Source organism: Podarcis vaucheri, assembly GCF_965113315.1.
Source record: "Podarcis vaucheri genome assembly, chromosome: 11".
In the NCBI taxonomy this organism is placed as follows: Eukaryota; Metazoa; Chordata; class Lepidosauria; order Squamata; family Lacertidae; genus Podarcis; species Podarcis vaucheri.
The window spans coordinates 20430855-20454992 of NC_138749.1; the positions used below are offsets into that span (position 1 = coordinate 20430855).

At 40.8% G+C, this 24138-nt stretch overlaps 2 protein-coding genes across 9 annotated transcripts; one reads left to right on the top strand and one right to left on the bottom strand.

Moving 5' to 3' along the window:
• The first annotated feature begins 895 nt into the window (after positions 1–895).
• On the top strand, positions 896–23156 carry CCDC152 (coiled-coil domain containing 152). 8 transcript variants are annotated; one of them, XM_082191703.1, is made up of 11 exons: positions 896–920; positions 3964–4059; positions 4746–4851; positions 8615–8683; positions 9473–9537; positions 11317–11419; positions 11814–11941; positions 13352–13438; positions 14188–14275; positions 21973–22067; positions 23115–23156. In XM_082191703.1, exons 2-11 carry the CDS (start codon positions 3997–3999, stop codon positions 23139–23141), a joined length of 831 nt encoding a protein of 276 aa, XP_082047829.1. In that variant the 5' UTR covers positions 896–920; positions 3964–3996; the 3' UTR covers positions 23142–23156. The 8 variants fall into 8 exon arrangements, with proteins under 8 accessions (XP_082047829.1, XP_082047826.1, XP_082047825.1 ...); XM_082191700.1 differs by lacking the exon at positions 896–920 and adding an exon at positions 1069–1169; XM_082191699.1 differs by lacking the exon at positions 896–920 and adding an exon at positions 1190–1310.
• SELENOP (selenoprotein P) lies at positions 14372–21137 on the bottom strand. Its single transcript, XM_082191705.1, has 5 exons — positions 20979–21137; positions 19764–19973; positions 18131–18343; positions 17266–17383; positions 14372–16258 (listed from the first exon to the last, which is right to left on the bottom strand). The coding sequence occupies exons 2-5, from the start codon at positions 19964–19966 to the stop codon at positions 15995–15997; spliced, it is 798 nt and encodes a 265-aa protein (XP_082047831.1). The 5' UTR covers positions 19967–19973; positions 20979–21137; the 3' UTR covers positions 14372–15994.
• Positions 23157–24138: the final 982 nt, after the last annotated feature.

The following is a 24138-nucleotide window of genomic DNA, read 5'->3' on the forward strand; positions in this document are numbered from 1 at the left end:
GACTGAGCTAAGACACAAGTTGTGAGATGTGTTGAATTTCTATTTAAATAAATTATTTACAGATTTGTGTCTTTGCATGTAAATCACCATATACAAATTGGATGGCATTTCGGGGGGAGATGCAAAGTTTCTTTGGGGACAATGTCTAACTGGCCACCTTAAATCTAGAAGACTTATCACACAGGCTTCCCCATCTATGAGGGTCATCTGAGCCTCCCTATGGTCAGTGATCTTTTGTATGAGAAGAGGGTGGTTAAACGTTCCTTTTAATTTTATATGTGATAAACTAGTTTGATGGTGTGCTCTAAACAGCATCCTGGAAGCCTTCCCACTGCTGGACTTAACTCCCAATTACTTGGCCTGCCATTTTACAGGGTCATTGGCTGACAGTTTCTGACAACAAAGGCCAAAATAAAGTTATGTCCACAACACAAGCAGAATAACAAATGTCTTTGCTTTTTTTTGTCCCTAGAATCTCTGGCTAGCAACAATTAAGCTGGTTCCCTGCAATTTGTTCAATTAAGCAACCTTGAAAGGTGCCATTTAGCATTTGCAAACATTAAAATATGCAGTCACTTGCTTAAGCTTGCAAGCAGGTGTTCTAATGAGCATAATTAGTGTTCCCTGAGCTTAGAAAACAAACTGTTGGGGTTGTGGAGTTTGCCGCTTGTGAACATGCATATACAGACTCAATTATAAAATGACATTTTAGAAAACAAGGCTTCCGTTGCCAGTAAGGAAGCCACACAAGATTAGATTCTCTTGCTTAACAGCTGCTCAGAGGGAGGATCCAATATTTTGCAGTGCCAGTGCACCCCTCGACCTTTGCAAAACCTTACTTTAAGGGTTCCCTTTCAAATGCAGCTTTGATAATTCACTTTCTCCAAGGAGAAGTGCTAGCTTCCAAACACGTGCGCAAAGTACTGCGTTCCGTTCTAGAAATATGTATGAAAATTAACATTATTAATTTTATCCGAACCAGTACTGTCTTAAAACAAGATCTATGCAAAGAAATGGGTTCTGAACAACAGCAACAAAAATCTATCATGGGAACTGGGCGCTGGGAACTGTAGCTCTATGAGGGACAAACTACAGTCCCCAAAATTCTTAGGAACAGCATGTGCTTTAAATGTACGGTGTGCAGGCAGCTCTCTTCTAGAAAAGTGCAGGTAAGTTTCTTTCGGGCGCAGCTCAAAACCCAGGCGGGGGGTGTCCATATTCCTTTCCTAAACACTTGGAGTGCGTGGATGAACCTATTATCAGGCTAGCACAGGGGAAACACCCCTCTCGTTCCATTTAAGCCATGAGTGGTATGCTCCATCCGTTGGTTCCTGAGGCAGAGACTTTTCCCGCCTTTTCTGGGCAGCAAGCTATGTGGGTTTTCTGTTGAGAGGGAAGCAACTGTCACTCTGAGGGAAACGTTCTCAGAAGCAGTTTCGTGGGAATTCTCTTTGTAAAGGGGAACCTGGCTCAGAAAAAGTAATAATAAAAAATATAGGTAGCGGCTTAGTTTTGCCCTGGTTTTCGAGCCAACTCCGCTTCCTATTTCCGACAAGTCACTTCAGGATGCCAAAGTTCCTCATGGCCCAAACACCAACCTCCCCTCAAACTTGTGTCTCTGAGTCTTCAGTCAATGCGTACCCTCCCTCTTCCCTATAAAATTTGTCACTCCATACTAACACATTCACTGACTCTGAAATATATTCTGAACAAGTATATCCTTTTGAATACTGCCAGCAGAGCAGGAAAACACCAGGCCAGCATGCTCTTCTGCCTTTTAAGATACCGTACTTTCGATATATAGAAATAAGGTGGTGGTAAAGCATCCATTTCTTCCTTTCTTTGTCATGTAGCTACCACCTTTCCTCAAAAAACCCAACAACTCAAGTTCTTACATGGTTCTTACCTCACAATTTTGTGAGGTAGTTTAAGAAAATAGGGATTAGGCTAAGGTCACCCAGTGAACTTTCTGGCTGACTATGGCTAAACATGATCACCAGCTCATTGCCACAAGCAAGTCCAAACAACCTGCTTCTAAAAGAACCAGTTCAAAATTCGTCAGCCTCACTCACAATGCATGATGGTCCTTTCTCATAAAAATAATGGATCCATCTTATTGTTCCTTGGTTAAACTGAGCCATGCTTTTAATGGGAGGATGAACAGGCATTCCTAGTGATTGACCAGTGAGGAATGTTTTGCTTATTTGGTTTAGGATTTTGAGTAACCTTGCTGTTGCTCTGGAGGGATAGTTCGTTCCAGAAAGAAATGCCTTACGCATCTAGACAAAAATTTCAAGAAGAAAATCTACAAATGCTAGCGATCAGCCTAGCAGGGAATATCTTTGGCTTCCCTTGGGGCAGCTTTGGCTGGTGTTGAAGTGTTTGCCGCCGCCATGAAGATAACAAGGCATTTAAGTGAGACGAGAATTACAGGGTGTTTTGTAAACTGCAATGCCATGTAGAAAAATATAATAGTGAATAACAAGATTCTGCAAAAGAAACACAGTTCTCTGGTTCCCGTAAAGACTAATACACTTGTTGCGGTGTATAAAGCTTATTTCTGGCCATGAAAGCTGGATGCTACTATAGATTATAGCACTTTATACTTTTCATACTCCAGACAACCCTGCTGTCATGACTGGCCCAAGGCCTTTTTATTACCTGAGGTGAACTACAAAATGGCACACACAAACCCTGCCAGGCAAGAAGCAGGGACTGCAGATCTGCATCCAGAAACGGGGCAGGGAATCAAATCAACCTTTACCCTGTGGTTGTACTGGGAATCAATGGTCATTGGGGGGGCGCTCTGCATCACACTGGGCTTAGCAGAGTTTAGGGTCCCCAGAAGGCAGCCCCCACCATTTTACAGGGTCACCATGTTATAAAGGGGCTTTTAAGTACTGCTGGCCTCTCTGAGCATAATTTATAAGGTGCAGGAAAATGTTAATAAGTAAACACATTTCCCGGAGTTGGGGAATCAACTTCTGCGGCATCCTAACAACCTCACTCAGAGATAGACTTGAGGAGCTGTTTGTTCCCTTCCCTCCGATCTTATCGTCAGATAGTTCTTCCTAATGTTTGGTTGGAATCTCCTTTCTTGTAACCTGAAGCCACTGGTTTGAGTCCTACCCTCCAGAGCAGGAGAAAACAAGCTTGCTCTATCTTCCATGTGGCAGCTCTTGAGATATTGGAAGAGGGCTATCATATCTTCTCTCAAATCATCATGAAGCAATCACCTATTTTTTAGCTAGGGCACATCATTATTATTGTATGAATGGAGTAGAGAATCTTCTTCAGTGTGGAGGCTGAACTCACATCTGGACAACCTTCAGAGAGCCACATGTCAGTCATGAGCTGGTTAAGAGGGCAGAACATTTAATATAAATTTTCCCTTTGTACAGGCTAGTTTCCGTGCACTCAAACACCCCTCTCTAGCCTCTAGCCAGGCAAGCAAGAAGCATTATCAGAGTTCAAGGACGCTCAGGCAAAAGCACTTAAGGAGCTTGTCAAGAAGGGCCCGTGAAGAGCTGGGCTAGGGAGAGTTCCAAGGGCCAAACAGAGAAGCCTGAATGGCCCCATTTGCCCCCCGAACCTGAGATTCCCCATCTCTGTTGTATGATACGGTTGATATAAAATAGTGTGATTTGACAAGGGAGGGAACATAGCTCAGTAGTACATCTGCTTTGCATGCAGAAAGCCCCGGGTTCAGTTTCCCAGGCCTCCTTAGGCAGAGCTGTCAATGTCGCTCCCTAGTCAGTAAACTAGTCAGTAAACATTACTGAGATACGTGGACCAATGGTCTGACTTGATCTAAGATAGCTTCCTATGTTCCTGTGCTATCCAATGAGTTCATAGCTGGGAAGGGCTTACAATGCAGCAAATGCAATCCTGTAAATGTTTGCTCAGAAGTTTTTGCTATCTGTTGTTGTTTTCTTCTCTTTAAATACACTGTATATTACACAGGAGACAGCCGGGCAATTGTGCAGCTAAGCAGTCATGAAGAAAATCAGTGTGGTGAATCTTGATGCACTTTTAGAGGGCTTTTTAAATATAGAAAAGGTAAGAAGAGTATAGATCCTTTAATTGTTATGCCAATGTGTACACACACAGACACACACACACAGAGTGCTTTTTTCTGGGGGAACGCAAGGGTACGCATACCCCTAAACATTTTGTGAATCTTTGTACTTTTGTCCATTTACTGTATTTATTTTTCCTGATTTGAACTATAAAATGGTGATTTTCTTAAGTCAAAATGAGAGGACCCCTAAACATTTTTTTTAGAAAAAAGCACTGTGTGTGTGTGTGTGTGTGTGTGTGTTTAATAGTTTTATGTATACAGTTGTTATACACAGACATACCACACCACACATATACATATACATCTATGTATATTTATTGTGAATCGCTTTATGATGCCTCATGGGAAGTGATTTATAAATTAAATAAATAAATAATACAAGAAATAATTGCAAAATGAAAGACAGCTTTAAAAAAAGAGTAAAGTACAAAAGTCAGCAGATGAATTCAGACATCACCCAAAACACAGCTGTAGGTTCTCTATGAAACCTTTCCATAATTGCTCTGAGGTAACTTTTTGTGGTTAATGCTCTCGGGTCTCTAATTAATTGTTGCCTAAACAGCACATTGCTAGACTTTATTGCCCAGGCCCTAGAGCGACTGTGAAGTTGGGAGGGTAATGTTAAACAATTTGTTAAACTTTGAATTCTCAACTTTTCTTACAGAAAATATCAGGGCTTCATGGAAAAAATAATATTCTTAGTCTTCAGTTAGATGAAACAAACAAGTTACTGACAGCAAGCCAAATGAAGGAAGAGTCAGCTAAAGAAGGTAAGCATTCCTTGGCATTGTTTTTATAACCACAGATTTGATGAGGTGGACTTGTGCCCATTAAAGTTTATTCCATACAGTAATAAATTTGTTAGCCTCCACAGTGCTACATGGCTTTATGTTGATTCTGCTGCAACAGACTAACCTGGTTATCTCTCAAAGTTTATTAGGTATATTAAGATAACCAAGCTCTCCAGAACACTTCATCAGGTTAGACAGTAAAAAAAAGGGGGATAGGCAAAAGATGTGGCTGATGATAATGCCGTGAGGCTGCATCTGGTCAAAGTCTTAAAATAGAATGTGGGAGAAGGCAGCATACCCTCCAACATTTCTCCAATGAAAATAGGGCTGTCCCATTCCATAATGATAATTTTACTATTTCTACCCCACACATCTTACTTGATTGCCCCAGACACTCTGGGCATCTTCCAACATATATAAAAACATAATTAAACATTAAAAAAACCCTTCCCTATACAAGATTACCTTCAGATGGCTCAGGGGCTGGATAACTCTATACCCTCCAATATTTCTTCAATGAAAATACGGGCATCCTAAGGAAAAATGGGACATTCCGGGATCAAATCAGAAACTGGGATGGCTTATCTAAATCAGGGAGGTCCCTGGAAAATGCGGACACTTGGAGGGTCTGAGGCAGCTGACGCTCAAATGAGACTCTTTAAAGTGCTGTGCAGGTATCATGTTGGTACCTACAATATGTCTGCTAGGAAGAAAAATAGATTCTACGTATCTGGATATATGAAAACTGAGTGCTGTCCAAGTCTATTAGCATCCTTAGGTGAAACACTAGGAAGTTTTAATATTAACAAAGGTGAAAATTAATTTATATACTATGGTAGGTAAAAAAAATGTCTATAGAAGTAAAACTGTAACTTAGCAGTTGTGGAGATGTTTCTTCTAAGAATAAAGCCTCTTTTCTATTGAAAAGCAGTTTATGACCTCAAACATATGCATTCATGATGGTGTAGGTAAGTCGATAACCTGTGAGGAGCTTTTTTTTTCTTGTTCTGCCCTTCAGTCCAATCTTTTGCAGGTTTTCTTGTAAGTAAGCCCAGTGAGTTAAATGGGACTTATACCTCCTAGGTAAGTGTGCATAGAATAGCAGGTCTTGTGTATTATATCACAAGAATAATGGGTCGCCTGTCTTTACTGCAAGAATTCATTTCACAATGTAAAAAGTACTAAAAGTGTGAAGCATTTTAGGATGAATGCTTAAAATCGATTATATTTTTCTGTGAAGGGCTATGTCTGGATTATATCTTTTGTAAAATAAATGTTCTTTCGGTGTGTCTGATCTTAGTGATCTGCAAATCTGCAGATGAGCTGAGGACTGTAATGTGGGGTGGGCATGGAACAATTTACAGCCTATGAAGCATGCTTCAAATGCTAGAGCAGACTGGGGGAAAACTGCCGTTAATCATAGATATTTTGACATGGTAAATGATATATTTGACCAACCATTCCAACTTCTGCTAATACAACGGCTTTTCTTGTGAAGAAAGGGAATGATATAAAAACACAATGACAGCTTTTGACTTATTAAGCATTGGCCTGGTTTTTTACACTCCTGATTTAGACAGGGACTAGCAAGTCACTGGAGTCCTCCATTAAATAATGTGATGGAAGCAAGCAATGCAAATATTAATGCAATCTTCTCCATAAATTAGGGCTGCTGTAGGTCTGAGGAGTCCCTAGGTAATAAGCTCCATATTTCAAAAAGTTCTGCCCATTATACACTTGATCCTCCAGCTTTGCCCATCAGCCTCCAAGTTCTACCGTGGCTTTGCCTGCCCTTGTTCCAGGGCTAGTTAGCATTTTAAAAAATATTAAAAGTTTGAAATAGGATATTAACATAAGATAAGTATCTGATTATGGAACAGTGCTTCCTGTCTTAGTTGCACTACATTTGATGCATTCCAGATTTAAGACCAAAATATGTGCCTTATTTTGCAAAATGGTATTGTGAATTGGCATTCTATCCTGACATGTTTTCCTTTGACTTTATTGTTTTTGTTAATTGTATTGTTATGGGAAAAAATAAAAAACCAATAAAGGTAAAGGACCCCTGACAGTTAAATCCAGTCGCGAACAACTCTGGGGTTGCAGCTCTCATCTCACTTTACTGGCCGAGGGAGCCAATGTTTTCCGGGTCATGTGGCCAGCATGACTAAGCTGCTTTTGGCAAAATCAGAGCAGCACACGGAAACGCTGTTTACCTTCCCGCTGGAGTGGTATCTATTTATCTACCTGCACTTTGACATGCTTTTGAACTGCTAGGTTGGCAGGAGCTGGGACCGAGCAGACATTAGCAAAATGATTTTGATGGTGAAAAGTGCTGGATAGTCTTCCTAAAGTAATGCTATCACATGATTAATTGATCTTTTTAAAAATCAACTAAAATTTCTTATCCATTAAGTCTCTGTGTTAATAAAACAATAGCAATGAAGGCAGAATGTTTTTAATGTAATGCATGTGTGCACTACATCAGCCATAATTGTGGGGGCCGGGCAGCCACAAAGCCAATGAGAAAAGCTGGCAGGTGGAGGGGTTCTGGGATGCTGAGGCAGGGTCTCTCTGTCTGTCTTGGTGTCTGAGTCCCTCCTCCTGGAAAAGGGTGCCTCGCTGGCTGCGGAGAGAAGGAGGAAGAGGAGCCGCTGCCACCAGCCACTGCAATGCGGACATGTAATGTCACACGCACATGTCTGTACATAGTGCGTGTGACATCACACGCACTACACTCAGGCGTGTGCATGGGACGTCACACTTCTGCATTGCGGAGGCAGGCACCCACAATCCTGAGGGCAAGTTGGCAATGGGGTGCTCTATTTTAAAATAAAAAAGTCAAAACAAGGAATCAAAATAAGTTAATAATCTCCAAGGTGTGTTTTTCCAATATGTTCCATCTGGGAAATGGTTTGGAAACTAGAACTGGTGCAAAGGCATTGGCTGTTCTCATCTAGACAATTTTGCAGGGGGTGGGATTAGGAAGAGCAGGGCCACTGGAGCTTTTCCTATGAGGTACAGAAAAGATATCACTTTAATATGAGTTGTCGCATACATTGTTATGTGGTAAGTAAGGGAAAAGGAAAGAGAATGAGTCTATAATGCTACTTGGAGATATTCCTCTGTACATGCATTTCAATATAAAGCAGTGCTTTGTATTTTTATAAGTATAGAAGCCATGAACGATATGGGGATGCCAGAGGTCCATCTTGTGTTCACTTCTTGAAACTGCAAGAAGCCCTATGAAACTTGAGAGCACCTCTTTAAATGCAATTATTTTGCTGATTCTTAAATAGCGGGCAAACTTGTAAAATTTCAATGATGTCTACAAAGAAGATGCATGATTTAGAAAGACAGCATCCTGTATAATTTTTTCTTCATTACACCAGAACAAGGAAATATGTATTGCTGATGACTAAGATAACTTTGTGGGTGGTGCTGTGGTCTAAACCACTGAGCCTAGGGCTTGTCGATCGGAAAGTTAGTGGTTTGAATCAGGGTGAGCTCCTGTTGTTTGGTCCCAGCCCCTGCCCACCTAGCAGTTCGAAAGCATACCAGTACAAGTAGATAAATAGGTACCGAGATGAGCACCGCAACCCCAGAGTCTTCCACGACTGGACCTAATGGTCAGGGGTACCTTTACCTTAAGATAGCTTTGAATGTTATGATGCAGTTTAATAATTATTAAATTATTGCAGTAATTCAAGTGTACCAATTTCTCTTTTTTTCTTTTTAAAAGAATGTGCTACACTCCAAAATGTGATTAAAGGTCTCCAACAAACTATAGAAAACCAGTATAATTTGAGAGGTAAAAAAAAGCAAGCTGCAGTGTTGATGTTGTTCTTAATGTGTTTAGAGACTGCTCTTGTGTGGACTAGAACACAGTATTTGGAATAGAGCTTCCAACAAGGGTTGACTACAGTATGCATATAGATATGCATCAGCAAAAGTAGTTGTATTTAGGCATCTCTATTAAACTTCTTCAATACAAGTTGCATACAGCTCAGTCTTGTGTGTCTGGCATAGGATGCTGCTTTGGTTGAAAACCTCTGCTTGTGCGTCATTGGCAGATGTTGCACAAGGTTATTTTCATGTCATTATCCATTTTTTTGCTGGCATAGTCACCTGGGTGGTTGCGGAGATAATCCAGCACAATGCTGGTGAGTACATAGGTTTGGAAAATGACAAGGAGTTTATAAAGTTCCTGACTCTCCCACTTCTTACCTCTTTTGCTTACTTGCATAGACATTTATTTAGTTATTCAGTCTGTTAGTTGCTTTATATCAAAGAAAGTTTCAAAGCAACTTAACAAGATAAAATGCAAACTGGTAAAATCAATAAAAAGCCAAAGAAAAATATATACCATACAAAATTCCTAAAATGATCATCCAACAATAGAATAAGAAGGGGAAGTTATCTTAACTTTTTTAAGGCTCCATGCATACGCTCTAGCGAGCATTCAAGATGTCAAGGGCTGTTATTCAGTCCATATACACCTCTTTCTTTCTTTCTTTCTTTCTTTCTTTCTTTCTTTCTTCGTACAGAACATGTACAAAATTATTCTTCCAGTCTGACTGTCAACAATTCCCTTACACAGATGAAAGTGAGAGACTGAAGAACACAGCTCATAATTTAGAAGAGAAACTAAAATCCCGTGAACAGGTGAGAGCATCTATCTTCAAAACCTTGGGTTTCTTTCTATGGAAGACTGTATGGAGAATCAACCTACTTTCTAGAGAGAGGAGTTGTCTTTTGACAATTTCTCATTTTGATTTTTTCCCCTTATATCGGCATTGTCATCTTCATTGTTATGAGCTACTTGACAATAATCAGATTAGAGTGTTGGTTTCAAATACTTGGTCTTAATTTGTTTTTGGCTCATCTTCTGACAGGCAGGGTAATATATTAACTGCTTCATTCCGTGTGGCATTATACAATCATGGTGGAAGTCACAACCATTTTAATACGTATAAATCCTACATAGCAACAATAAATTGCAAGTGTGTAATCTCCTTCATTTTGGAAAGGAAGGACCACAGTCACATGGTATGCTTTTGAATGCAAACCCAGATTCATCCCCTATTAAAAGGGCTTGGAAAGACACCTGACCAAGGAGTTTGTCTAGTAGTCTGATGGGGCATATAGCAGTTTTACATTGTCTAAGTCTTTTTTCAAGTTTCATTTAAAGTTGTAAGCTGCAAACAAGTTCAGCCAAAGTAATTTTGTTCCACTGACAACTGGAGTAGGGCTGCAATCAGTCAGAAAAGTTGCACAGGCAGTAAAACATGGCTTAGTTACAAAATGGTAGAAGTTCCCCAACGGTTGGTAAAGGAACACAAGAGAGGCTTGTGAAAGCCATGCAGCTGAATTGGAGCAACCACCTCAGACTTCCTCAGGCATCAAGTTCACAGGTAGACTGGGTGGTAACAAAGGCTTGGTTACCTATATTCTCCCAAGGTAAGGGGAAGTGACATAGCTAAGCCTGATGGGACAACTTACTCAATGGTATTAACACCTTCGTGCATTAATTATACTTAGGAATGCTGGTTATATGAGGCTCGTTATTCTATAGATCTTCCCTTGCTGGTGATCTTGCTTGGATAGAGGTGCTGCAACCAATCCAGCAGCCTCATTTCCTCAGGCTGTTATGATTCCTTCACTTCTGCAATCTGAAGGCAACTGGTAGTTGGAATCAAGTGTTTTTCCAGCTGAGAGCCCAGAGTAAACTCCTCTTTGGCTACTCCTCTCTGGCCAGTGGATAGGTCCAGGCTGGTCTTCACCTTGGCATGATGTTCCTGGGAGGTACAAGTCCAACCAACAATCTCCCAGCAGCCCTCTAGCCAATGGATGGATTAACCATAGTGAATGAGACCATAGTGTGCCTTCCTCCTGTTCTGCAATCCCACAGGCACTGGTAGTTGGGCAAGTATAGTTATTTTTCCGGAAGGAGTGGAAAAGCAAACAAGCTTTGTGGTGTGTGAATTGGCCCCATAATCTCGGGGTTAAGTTAACTTAAATCCAGTTGTTGCAGCTAAAGTTGTGCTCTTAAAGTAAGACTTATTGAGCTAAAAATGACTGATTTTTTAAAAAGATTGTCACTGTAAACTAGGTGATGGGAGAGGCTGCATCATTCCTGTTCTATAAATGGAAATCAGACCTTGGATTCTCTGGCCTCTGAGTGAATTCATTACTTCCAAAGTTAATTTTGAAAGGAGTGTTGGCAGTTCAAAGACATGTCAAAAAGAGGATTCAGGGAATTTTGTGGCAACTGAAATTTGTTTAGACAGATCAGTTGCTTATTGTTTTATAATCTCTGCTGCTGGAAAGCTTTATGCTACATTATATAGTCTCGAGATTTTAATTGTATTGTTATTTTAAACTACCTAGAAAATTTGGCTATTGGGTGTTTTGTTTTAAAAGATTGCTTAACTCAATTTATAGGAACATAAAAATATGGTTGATAGACTCATGAGAGAAATTGAAAAGAAGGAGGAGGAACACAAGCTTGAACAATGGAAGCTGCACTATGATGTGAATAAAAAATGTAAGCATAAATTGTGTACACTATATGTGAGTGATGCTGAGATTTCTCATGCTTTGAAGCAAAATATTTGGCACTACCTACGGTAGTTCTTTTTCACTAATGAACAGTAGTCTTGGAATTAACTATGGTGGATAAATTCCAGCTTATCTGGATCCCCTAAAATTGTTGTGTATTAACCGGCATCATCTTTGATTAATCTGCTCCTCCAATGTTTTTTTAAATAATGTTTACATATTGATTTTTTGTGTGTCTAAAATTAAAAAGTTTATTATTTATTATCCCAGCTTTTCTTGCAAATGTTTTGAGTAATATTTTCAAACGTACAGCTTCTCATCACCTTAAAGCCATTTGATTAAATGTAATGATTTTTTACATTATTTTAATTTTGTTCAAGTGGAAGCCATGGAGAAAGAGCACAAGCTACTAATAGAGAAAAAAGATATGGAGATTTTAGAATTAACTAAACTACTCAGAGCACAAGAAAAAGAAAAACAGGAGGAGATAATCAAATTGCAAATAGAGGTACAGTATGCACTAGAAACTCAAGATAGAAGCAAGAAGATAAAAGATTGGGTCTGTTTTATAAAGAAGTATATGCAAATACAAGTCGTAACTTGTGAATAGGAAGTATAACTTTTTAGGAAGAGCCTAGCTTGTTGTTTTACTGGATAAATGATAAGAGCCTTATAGCAGGCTGTTATTCTGCCATACTTGAGAATAATTTCCACTGAAATTAATTAGATGTAATCTAAATAAATGAGTTTCAGATTGAGCTATTAGAATTATGTTGCTTATAATTTTTGTTTCCTTGTTATATTTATGAAAAAGCAGTGGGAGCAAGAAAAATATTTTGAAGTGTTGGGGTTTTTTTTGCTCCTAGCAGCCCTGAAAATGTATTCATACTTTGAATGTTTTAATATCTACCTTACCCTCTTTTGTCACATGGTTGCAAATTTCCCCACTGTCTCCTATGATTTTAATTATAAATTTCAAAACAGGCATGACCCAGGCAATAAATTTATATTACATTTAACAACATAAGAAGTACCCGGCTGGATTAGACCAAAAGTCTGTCTAGCCCAGCATTCTGATCCTACAGGGGCCAACCACATGCCTATGGGATGTCCACAAGCGGGATTGGAGTATAGCAATGCTCTCCCACTCCTGTCCCCTAGCAACTGGGGTGCTGAGATGCACCATCTCTGATACGTAGGTAGTACAGCCATCATGGTTAGTATCCATTACTGGCTTTATCCTCCATGAGTTTAATTCCCTCTAAAGCCATCCAAGTTGGTAGCCTTTACTATCTCTCATGGTAACAACGTCCAGAATTTAACTATGAACTGTGTAATACTCAATCTTCTCAACACCATGCATAATTTATGCACCTCTCTCTTATCCCTTTGGAAGCTACACCCCCCCCCCAAAGTCCAATAGCTCCAGGTAGCCTTTTCTCCTGCAAGTTTCTCCAGCCCTGTGGTCGTTTTCGTCACCCATTTCTAGCTCTACAGTATCCTCCTTGCATTATGGTGAACAAAACGGTACACAGTTACAGATAGGTAGCCGTGTTGGTCTGCCATAGTCAAAATAAAAAAATTAAAAAAAATCCTTCCAGTAGCACCTTTCTCACTATATAGAAGGGTCTGGCAACTTCTGTTTCAGTGTATCTGAAGAAGTGTGCATGCACACGAAAGCTCATACCAAAAACTGTACACAGTTTTCCAAACAACCCTCTTAGGTAGATTAGGCCCAAGGGGTTGCTTGGCCCAAGGTAACCCACTGAGCTTCATGGCTAAGTGGGGATTAAACCTGGAGTTCATCCATCCTAGTCCAGTATACCACACTGGCTCAAGAATGGTTAAAGTAGAATTATTTGTATAGGTTTTTCCTCATCCCTCATTATCAACATACTAACATGTGTTTTTGTTTCAGTTCAATGCTGAATTGGTAAAGCTTCAGACCAAAATGCCCAAGTCCTATCCAAATCCCACTTCACTGCCTCAAAACATTTACAGAAGGGTATGTTTTCCAGCACTTTCTAATATCTGAAATGTCTGTTTCATTAAATACTTGGATGGCGCACAGTATTTCTGACAATAAGATTTGACTTTAAATGTTTTGTCTTGCCCTCATCACTATATATTAATATCTCTGAAAGTGTAACTCATTGGCCCAGTTCTCCTATTCCTCTGAGGAGTGCCAACCATTGCAAAAATCCCCTATCTAAAAGGGCTTCTCTGTTCATTTTTAAGACTGACCTAATCTATATGCACTCCCCCATTTTTAATGATATGTAAGCACTGTGTACACATGCATCAGGGTGACATTGTCTGCAACTCCCATCCATTTCTGTAACACTGAAAAATATGCAATAATTAATGTACCCTGGTTGTGGTATTTTAAATTTCAGGCTTTGCAGAATTATTAAATGAAGCTTTTAAAATCCCTTTGGCTGTAGAATAGAAGTGGCAAGATGGGTACAGAAAGAAATGTAGCAACTTTTGAGCATCAGGAGGTGCTTATCATAGGTCTTGTCCTCATTGTTTGTGCTATGTTTTTGGCAAAAAATATGGAGTTAATTAATTAAGTGCTCTAACTTCCAGTGGGACCACCAAGCTGACTCAGTGCCTGGATGTCATATAATACACACAAACTTTTGAAAAGTATTTGAAGATTTTTTCCCCAAAAGCAATGACACCTTTGTTTATATACACTTTCTTGGAACCAGGTTCTAATGGGAAATAAAGCATTTGCTTTAATCTTTGCAGAAGCTTCAGCATCTTCAAGAAGAGAAGAATAAGGAAATTGAAGTTCTCCGTAATACCATCAGAAACTTGGAACAGAGGCTTGGCAAAGGTGAAGGTGTCCATTTCAAATGTTGACAGTTTTGAGAATTACATGAAAACACAAGTTGTCTGTTTAGGAAGTGTAACTTACAAGTATCACAAGAGGTTAATTGCTTGTTTTGGTTTATTAAAAGTTCTCTTATCCATCATCAACAAAACATGCTTTCCAGTTATATTCTTAACTACTTTCATGCTTAACAAGTGTTCACCATAAAAAAAATTCAAGTTTGTAGGGCAGTGACTTTCCCTATGAAACCATCATGAACTATAGCAAGCACCAGCTAAGCAATTCCTGTGTTGAACATTTTCTTTCATGCCTAAATCCTCCACACACAAACACTCAAAAATTCAATTCAGAAAGACAAGGTGTTAACAATGAGACATGCTATTTAGCTAAAGAGAAACATACAAGCTTCATTAATCTGTTATAAAAGTTACCAAAACCAGTCCAAGAATGAAACCAACAGGAACTGTGAGATAGATAGATCAAGACTTAAATCTGATCAACAGATGTTTTTGACCCTGTTCCTGTTTCTATCACAGCTTCACCTTGCACCCCAAATGCATAATAGCTCTGATACTTAGCTTTGGTGGGACCTTCACAAAAACACAAAAAGATTCATAGTCTATTCTAGTCTTTTTGCCACAGGATCTTAAATGTGCTCGTCCAAAATCTATTACTTGGCTGTTAGAAATTCTGGCAAATCCCTTTGTTTGGAATATCAGCCATCACACACAAACTTTAAAAGTACATCAACTTCTACAATACAGTTTGATCATTAAGTGGCTCTAAAGTTTTAGTGGGGGAAAATTCACATTTTTATATATTTACTTGGTTTTCAAAAAAAAAACCCAAGAGTTGTTTTTAAGTAGTTAACACATCTTTACTCTCCTCTCCTGTTCTTGGTTGCTATACATCAAACAGAAGCCCCTAGGTTATAGTTTATGCTTCTGTCTTCACAAATGCAAACAGAATGGTAGAAGAGGAAACCAGAAAGATGAGGTAACTAAATGTAGCAAGCACTTTAAATGGGCACTGAAAAACAAAAATCCGTACCATTACGAGAATTTCCTTGTTGTTTTTTTAAAGGCAAATCAGCTCACCCAAACAACTCAGTACAAAGCCAATTAAGCAATAGCACTCAACTACAGTTGCAAAACATGAAACTCAAGTACTCCGGCTTAATTGGTTCGTGGACTGAGCTGCGTAAATTGCTTTCTTTCAGACATTCACGTAATGGTACCAGATGGGAAGCTCACTGATGTAATAGTCACTCAATGTATTTTAACTCTCTTTGGCTCTTGCCAATAAGTGCTTCCAATCAACTTGGAAAAATCTGATGATACCAATGCCTGCATCAATGAATGCATTCTACATTGAGGACTCTTCCCTATTGTCTTAAGATGCTTAGTTTGTTTTTCAGGCTCAGTTTTCTGCCCTTTCTACTCACTGTCAGGCATCTGAAGTTGCAAGCTCACCTGTTGCTGCTGGCTGTCAAGCAGCCGTTGGCAGTCGTCACTGGCAAGACTCAGTGACATTCTCTGCCAACAGCTGCCCACGTCACCTGCAGGAAGATGGGAGCTCACCACGACAGTGTCAGGAGGCTATGCTATTCAGATCTTCAAACAGCAAGTGCCGACAATGTCAACATCAGTTACCTGTAGTGGGCTTTGTCAGCTCCTGCCAGTTTCAGCTCAACTGCCTCTGGCAAATAGCATTCCCCTTTCGTCAAAGCCTCTTTCTCTGGGGGGGATCCTCCACAGCTGGTTGCTGTGAGGCAGCTTCTACAGCATCCTCACTACCTGCCTGACCACCTCTATTTTGATGGCGCCGGTTGTTATGCCGATGCCCATGTCTACGGTGATGGGGCTTCTGGCCTTGATGGCCAAGGGGAGGTGACTGGTCGTGCTGAGAGGGAGGAGGTTCCGCCTCTTCTGGCTTTTCATCTGGCTTTTTTGAAATGTTCCTGCATATTTCTTCAATCTCTGGTGTCTGGAAGGAAAAAGTGCAGACAACATAAATGCACCCTGTTTCGGTAGACAGGTATGTGGCTCCTTAAATTACATATGCAAAATATTAGCCGATTCTTATATACCTGCTGTGTAAAATTACAACCTTCAAATTAATGCCCTTATATTGAATGGCGGTAAAGCATTTAACCATTTTCTCTCTCCATAGTAACTTGTAAAATTTCACGATACTACGATCAACACAAAACTCGTTAAGAAAATGCAGGTTTCAGCTCTTCGGTATCATGCGGGAGGCATTAAGAAGATGAGACTTTCTATTTGCATGATGGCTGTAGAGCCAAAGGGTTGTACCCCATGCTAGCCCCAGTATCAGTAGGCAAACTGAAGTCAATGGACAGGACTAACTTAGGTTCATTAATTTAAGTGAGTCTACTGTGAGTAGGATTTCATTGGCTTCAACTCACTCATTTTATTTATTTATTTATTTATTCAGTTATCCTGACTTTCCAATGAGCTTCCAAATGGGTTTCAGGAGGGCTCCCATCAGTGGCGTAGCGTGGGTTGTCAGCACCCGGGGCAAGGCAAGTAATTTGCGCCCCCTAACCCATGGATTTGCGCCCCCTAACCCGTGGATTTGCGCCCCCTAACCCTAACCCCCAGATGTTGCAGCCGGTGCGGCCGGCCCCCCCTGCACCCCCCACGCTACGCCACTGGCTCCCATACTTAGCTCCAGAGATGGAGCCACAAAGTGCTTTCCGGTACAAAGTTTGTCAAGACGTGCCTGCACAATGGTTCAGCAGTAGGGAATATGTAAGTTAGAATCCAATGGTGTGGGAGTACTTCGGCTGCATGCATTATAGCAGGTTTCCACCACAAATTAAGCCCATAGCAGCCAAGGACCTTTCAAAATTTTCAAAAATCACATTCAGAATATAAGCTAAAACATGCTTGATCAGGTTTCTGTTTATTCAATTAAATGCACACACACACACAATGGGAAAAGAATATTGTAAAAAAAGAAAAAAGTACCAGATAAGAGCAGTTTCCACACTTGGATTCACAGTATGTGATCTGAATGGCTTCTTCCACATACGGAAAACTCAGAAAAGAGTAAGGCAAACCAAGATGATACACTAGACGGCCACACCTAGAAAGAAAGTTACCTGGGTTTTAATATCAATGTAAAATACATTCATGGGGTGGTATTGAACTATTAGTCATATTCATTAATTTCAATGCATCTACTTGGAATAAAACTTAAGTTTATTATCACCCATAATGTGGAGCTTTATGGAAATGAGAAATGAATTTCTGTTGTGCTAGATGACCTGTGTTCTGTTATAATCCATAAAAAATCTACTGCAAGGATTTCATAGCTGCCTCAATCCTATATAGCTAGGTTGCAGGGGTGGAAATGGCATTTGCACGGGCTCTTACAACAGCAAATCATGACACTTTTTCTCCCTGCGAGCACGTTTCTGTGGAAATCCAGGCACCCTCTCACTTCTCAAGCCTCTTTTAAGAGTACAGGGAGCTCTCTGCCAATAAAAACCTTCAAAAGCAGCAAAGTTTGTCCCGAGGCAATAAACCCACGCCTGGGTTGCAATGGGGACTCACATAAATGAATGTGCTTCCTTATTTTCAAAATCAATACACATACCTATATATTAAAAAGTAGCATGTGCAAGGGACAGCTAAGCTACCAGAACTCTTCTCCCTAACATACTGCTATCTATGTGCCTGTTGGCTACAACCTAGTATCCCATTTATGGTGGAAATAAGGTTGATATGGATGGGAACCAGGGCCTTCTCAGCCCTGTTCTCCTCAGTGCTATGGAAAACCTTGCCCCATGAGGTTCATTTAGATCTCCTAGCTTTTCCTTTATATACAGACCTGTCATAGATGAGGAAGTCATCCTTCTTTCCACTTAGTGTAGTCCAGACATCAGGTTGTTTTGCATCCTGCTGGTATACAGGAATGTGCTCCGAAACCTTCTCTCTTAGATGGTTATACTTCAGTTGGGAATGGTGTCCTTGGTGATTGATCACCATAAATGAAACATTTACCAAGCCATCACTTTCAAGCTTCAGTTGCAGATCTTCCAATCTAATAGACACACAGAGAGAAAAATGAATATTTTAAGTGCACTATCCTCCTTCAGGGCAGTTTATATTGTTTGTTAAGATGAAATGGTGGCTTCTCAGAATCTATAAACTCCCACTGTTATTACTGGATTTATTTGTCTCTGGACAACTTAGAATTTAAAACAAGCGATCAGCATACAACAACATAACTGTAAAATATTAGTTGTGTATGCTATCTTCTAGGGTGTTGTCAGAAATGAGTGACACTGACCTTTTATGGATAGTTCAGATTACCACATATGTGGCTCTGGAGGTATTTGCAATGGAGTTTGCTTGCTTGTTGCGATTGGAAAACAGAACATTTGGCCAAGTGGTATTAATATTATTGCATGTGAAGATTTTAATGCCGTGTGGGACAAATGTGGTTCTTGTCTACTCAAAGAATTTAAGATTTTAAAATATGTCCTTGGCAAATCGCTTTACTGTTTAATTGGTTGTATTAAAAGTAAAAAAAAAAAAAGCAATTGCCATTCTAAAGGCTTTTTCATATGTCTGCTTTTTCATATGTCTGCCAAACAAGCCTTTGATCCATCCCCTACTCAAAAAGCACTGTACTAATGCTTGAAAATTAGTAGCAATATGCTGCTTTTTTAAAAGTGGAGATAATGTGGAAATGGATCAGTCATTTTCCTCCTCCTTTCTGTAACTGTCACAGAAGCTGCAAATTGCATGCCCTTGGAGGACAATAAACTGGAAAAGCAGAAGTTAATTTGGCAACTCAGGTTTTCCTTGCTCACTGCTGCCTGAACAATCTGGGTCTCTTTTGCAAGGCATCAGCAGTTCTGTCTCCCACCGCCCCCTCATACAGTATAAGGCTTTGGGGGTCATTCACCCCAATCTGAAGAATGCAGGGCACTGTGGACTTTCACACTCCTAATATCTGAACAGCTGTATTTTATTTACTAAAGAAACAATACGTATAAGAAGTGGAATGGATTGATGTCCCCCTGAAGCTAGCCAAGGAAGTTTATAATGGGACAGTGTGCAAGAGAACTATGAAGTCGTGAAAGCACTAATGACCTCTGCTATATAATCCCTATGAAACATGTGGTGCTCTGTTGCTTCGGCACTTTCTGGGTTGCTTTTGTTTCATCCAAGCTCTGGATGAAATCCAAAAACGAAAAATGAAGCTTATAGGAGGAGTTTTGTTATTACAAACAGCAGTGCAGAATCCAAGCAGTGAAGCCAGAAATTTCAGTTTGCGAGCCAAAAATAACTTTAATAACAGAAACACTTTGGGGAGTCATGGAAAAGTAGAGACACCGTAAGTCTGAATGAAAATAAGGAGAAAATCCCACCTCTGTCCTGTATAAACGTGCCTCTTATTTTTGACAACAAGATCTCCCCCACCAAAATGCAGACGCAAACACAGGCTGTCTTACCTAGAAGCCTGCAACAGGCACATGAATCAGCTGGCTTGAAGAAGGGCTACCACCGTGACGGTACCCCTGGAATCCAGCATTGGATCTTCTTCCCCGATTCGCCATTCTGGAGCCTCTCTGCAGCGGCTGCTGGTACCCTGGCTCTCCGTCCCTCCTCCTGGGAGGAGACAGAGAGCCAGGGCAAGTCCCAGGCCAACCCACATGGCAGGGCTTTGGCAGAAAAGAAAAGAAAACAAGTTGAATGCTTCACCCACAACCCCATCGAACACAGAACATGCCTCCTGCCCCTGGCTCCTCCAGAGCAGCAGAATAAACAGACTCCCAATAAATCTGTCCCACTTCTTGTTTTCAAAGACTCCAACCCCACCCCTCGCCTTTCCCTTTCTTTGGGAACCACTGCAGTTATAGCAAACAGCTGTTTAAGTTTGCTATATTCAGTTTAATTGAGACAAATGTCAAAATTCAAAGTGTGCAATCATTCCCCGTTTGTATTTATTTCAAAGATACAAGGTTGTGTTCAACTAACTTTTACTCTGGTCTATTCCAGTGGGTCTGGTCTAAGTTAGCTGTCACCATCAGTTTTAATGGGTCTACTCTGAGTAAAAGCCAGTTGATGTCAACCTCCACTAAAACTACAGTGTGTTTGGAAACCACGGGACTCGCACAACAGCCTGATCCTATGCATATTTACTTGTGAGTAAGGCTGCACGAGAGGGGATGCCCATTGCATAGACTTCTTAAACTGCAATCCTATGTAAACACTTTCATGGGAGCAAAGTGGACTCGACTGTGCTTACTTCTGAGTAACCATTAATAGGATTGCACTGTTAATGTCAAGCTTTAACTGGTTTCCCCCCTTTCCCCCATCTGTTCCGGCAGCTCTGAACCCGATACATTCTGGAAGAATATATATATAAAGGGGTTCCATAAAGGGGTTTTTGGAAAAACCCCCAAAAACCCCCAAAAGGGGTTATATTCCATAAAGGGGTTTTTGTATTCTTTTCCAAAAACCCCTTTATGGAAACAAATAACCAAAGCCCGACAACTCCCCCTCCGAGGAGGCAAACTTGGGGAATCACACTTTGTAAACTAAAGTATCGCTTTGCGCGCGCACAATATATATAAAACCGATTCCCGATTCAACACACAAAAAGACAAAAAATGACTTTTGCAGAAATCGGAAAAGCGAATTTGACAAGGAAACAACAGACTTACCCGGGCCCCACCCTTCGCTTGGCTGCTCCTCGACTTCGCTTGTGTTCTCTCCAGCTACACCATGCAAGGAAAACAAATCTAGCTGTCTAGTTAGCAGCTGCAGTTCTCTGATATTTATACTCCGCCTGTTTATCACTTGCAGGCGTGGTTCAAAGTTCAGGGGACTCTTTTGCAATGTCCTTGCAAGCTCCCTGGAGCGAAACCTAGCCAAACGTTTGTTTTCGTTAACTAACTGGAAGTAACAAGAGCTTTTCCTGCCGTCCTGGGGGGGAAAAATGTGCAGGAAAAGTGGCTTTTTTGGGTGGTGCAGTGTCCAATCTCCCCCCAGTATCTCCGAGCTGGTGGTAGAGTCAAAACGTGTCTGGGAAGCACATTAATTCCAAAAAACTTATTACTTGTTTTTAAGGAAAGGAGTATCTGCTGAGCCCGCAATTTTCGTTGTGTCCTTGCCTTGGCCCGATACACACCCTTTCCTGACATGGGAGCCTGAGCAAATTTCCCTGCCCAACAGCTGGCTTTTGTTTGTATCAGCCTACTTTGAAACCGATTGGCAATACTGATCCAAAGGTTCACAAAGCCTTGGGTGCAGGCGAGGGAGACCCAAACACTCCCTAGGGAGGTCTCCACTGGCTGCATTGCTGTTGTTAAAGTGTGATCTGCAACAAAATATTGCAGTATGAAATTGCCATCCCTTCTCCAGAATACACCTTTCTGTTCTCCTAGCCCAGAGACCATTTCATGTGCACTGGCCATCTTCAGTCCTAAGCATAGGCACTCAAAGAATGGGTTAGCTAGGTTTTTATTATTGATTTTTATGTTGCTTTTCACAACCAAGGAAACTCACTGCAAAGAAATTGAAATGCAAAAAAGAAAGAAAAATGCATAGCAAGCATATCCATTAAAACAAGGTTTACTTCAGGTGCCAAAATGTATGTATTGAGCCGGCCCTAATACTCATAATAATATCATTGGGATTTATTTATTTTTTCATCAGGAACAAGGGCGGGCAATGACAAAGCACCACAACTTATTTCACCGAAAGTGATGATGTCGTCTCCTGGGCACAATTTGCCATTCCCTGCGTTCCAGGTAGCTAACATTTTTCTCAGATAAACCCACCAAATAAGGTAAGTTGAGGAAGAGGTAGGTACATTAGCACACCTGGCTAACAGTCCACATGGCCAGTTTTTATTCTGAAAAATTTTGAAGCCTCTTTTTTCATGACCAAAAAGAAAATGTCCCAAAATAGTGAGCAAGCTTTTGAGTCCACCAGAACACTGCTTCAGGCTGGATGTTAAATGAAATAGGAGGGATGGCGAGGAAAAAAGGCCATCTTGATACTGATGACATAATGTCTGTATTGATCAGAAGTGCATTTTTGTATTGGAAGGGGCATAGTTCTGGCGATTGCCGTGATGAGTGCCTACTCTTCGGAATGTACCACTACACCACTGTTTTTCATACATGACAATCAGGCTCTCTGGGCCTCTCTTGTGCTATTTGTGTGCATGTGGGGCAGAAAGTGGGGGGTGGGTGGCGCTGTGGGTTAAACCACAGAGCTTAGGACTAGAAGGTTGACGGTTTGAATCCCCACAATGGGGTGAGCGCCCGTTGCTCGGTCCCAGCTCCTACTCACCTAGCTGTTCGAAAGCACAAAGTGCAAGTCGATAAATAGGTACCACTCTGGGAGGAAGGTAAATGGTGCGGCCACATGACCCGGAAGCTGTACACCGGCTCCCTCGGTCAATAAAACGAGATGAGCGCTACAACCCCAGAGTTGGCCATGACTGGACCTAATGGTCAGGGGTCCCTTTACCTTTTTTACGGGGCAGAAAGTAGCTTAAAAGCAAATGCACATTTTAGCCACTATAGATAAAATAGACAGACAGAAAAAAATTAATGCCAAACTATTGTTATAATTAGGGGAGAGAAAGAGAGAAATGATTCTTAAATGAGCAATTTTTAGTCTGAAGGCAAAGCGCCCACAGGTCCCTGATCTGGAATGTGCCTCTGATCTGTACTGGGAGCACTGAAGTGGCTGGTTTAAACATGCTTTTTTTAAAAAATATTTTTATCCTCGTTTGTGTGTCAGGTGTGAACTGAAAGCATCCTCTTCCTTCCATGATTTGCTTTCAGAGACAATCATCAAATGAAAGCAAATGAAATCTCAGAAAGAGAGAGTGCGAGAGAGAGTGCACTTCAGACAACTAATGCCACTGATGTTCGATATTCACTGTCATTTCTCCTTATGTAAGTTTTCCATTGGTTGTCTATCATCTGGAAGTGACCCTCTGAGAGCTCCAACACACTTTGAGTCACACAGTTGGGAGCACCATGTCCTGTTGCAACTTGACCCTTTAAAGGGATTCTGGGAACGGCACATCCTTGTGCCAAAATTAAGAGGAAAGTAAACTCATGGTGAATTTGCCTGGACAAAAATGTGTATTTTTGTTTCAAAGTCTATAAGCCATTGCTTTTCTCCAAGGGCATGTCCAGACATCCTGTTTACTGTGCACTCATCCTGATTTTGTCTGCAAGGATATTAGATGCTGGCTATTTAATGAGCATTGCAGGTCAGTCAAAGTGAGTGTTATCCCACACTTTCCACTGCATTTCCCCATCACTTTTCTTACCACAAAGTCTGATATTTGGGGGCAAAGCAGGTTTGTTGCACAAGACCTCCCAATTGCACAGCCTGGATTTGCCAGTAAGTGATTGAATACTACACAAAATAGGCTGGAAATGCCTCCTATCTTAAACCCTAACTCCTTTTTTCTGTTCTAAGGCAATGTATACACTAGCAGCTTAAACTGCAGCAAGGCTGTGTTTCAAGTCACATTCTTACATTGCTGTGCACACCAGAGGAGAGGTGGGGATGTCTTCACCCAATGCACATTGCCTGTTTGGTTTCCCCATGCCTACACTCCTGCAACTCCTATTCATGAAACTGCATTCACAAAGGTGATCTCAAGTACACACACCTTAGCTTAACTGCGAATGAATGTGGCTTATGTTTGCGAATCAGATGGAAGCTGATTTGAGGGGGAACACACCCAACAACAGTATTTCTCAGGAAACTACAGCACATATATGGCTTGTGGCAAACACCACATGTACACAGCTTCAAACACCAGCAGTGGGAGCGCAATGGAGCCTGAGT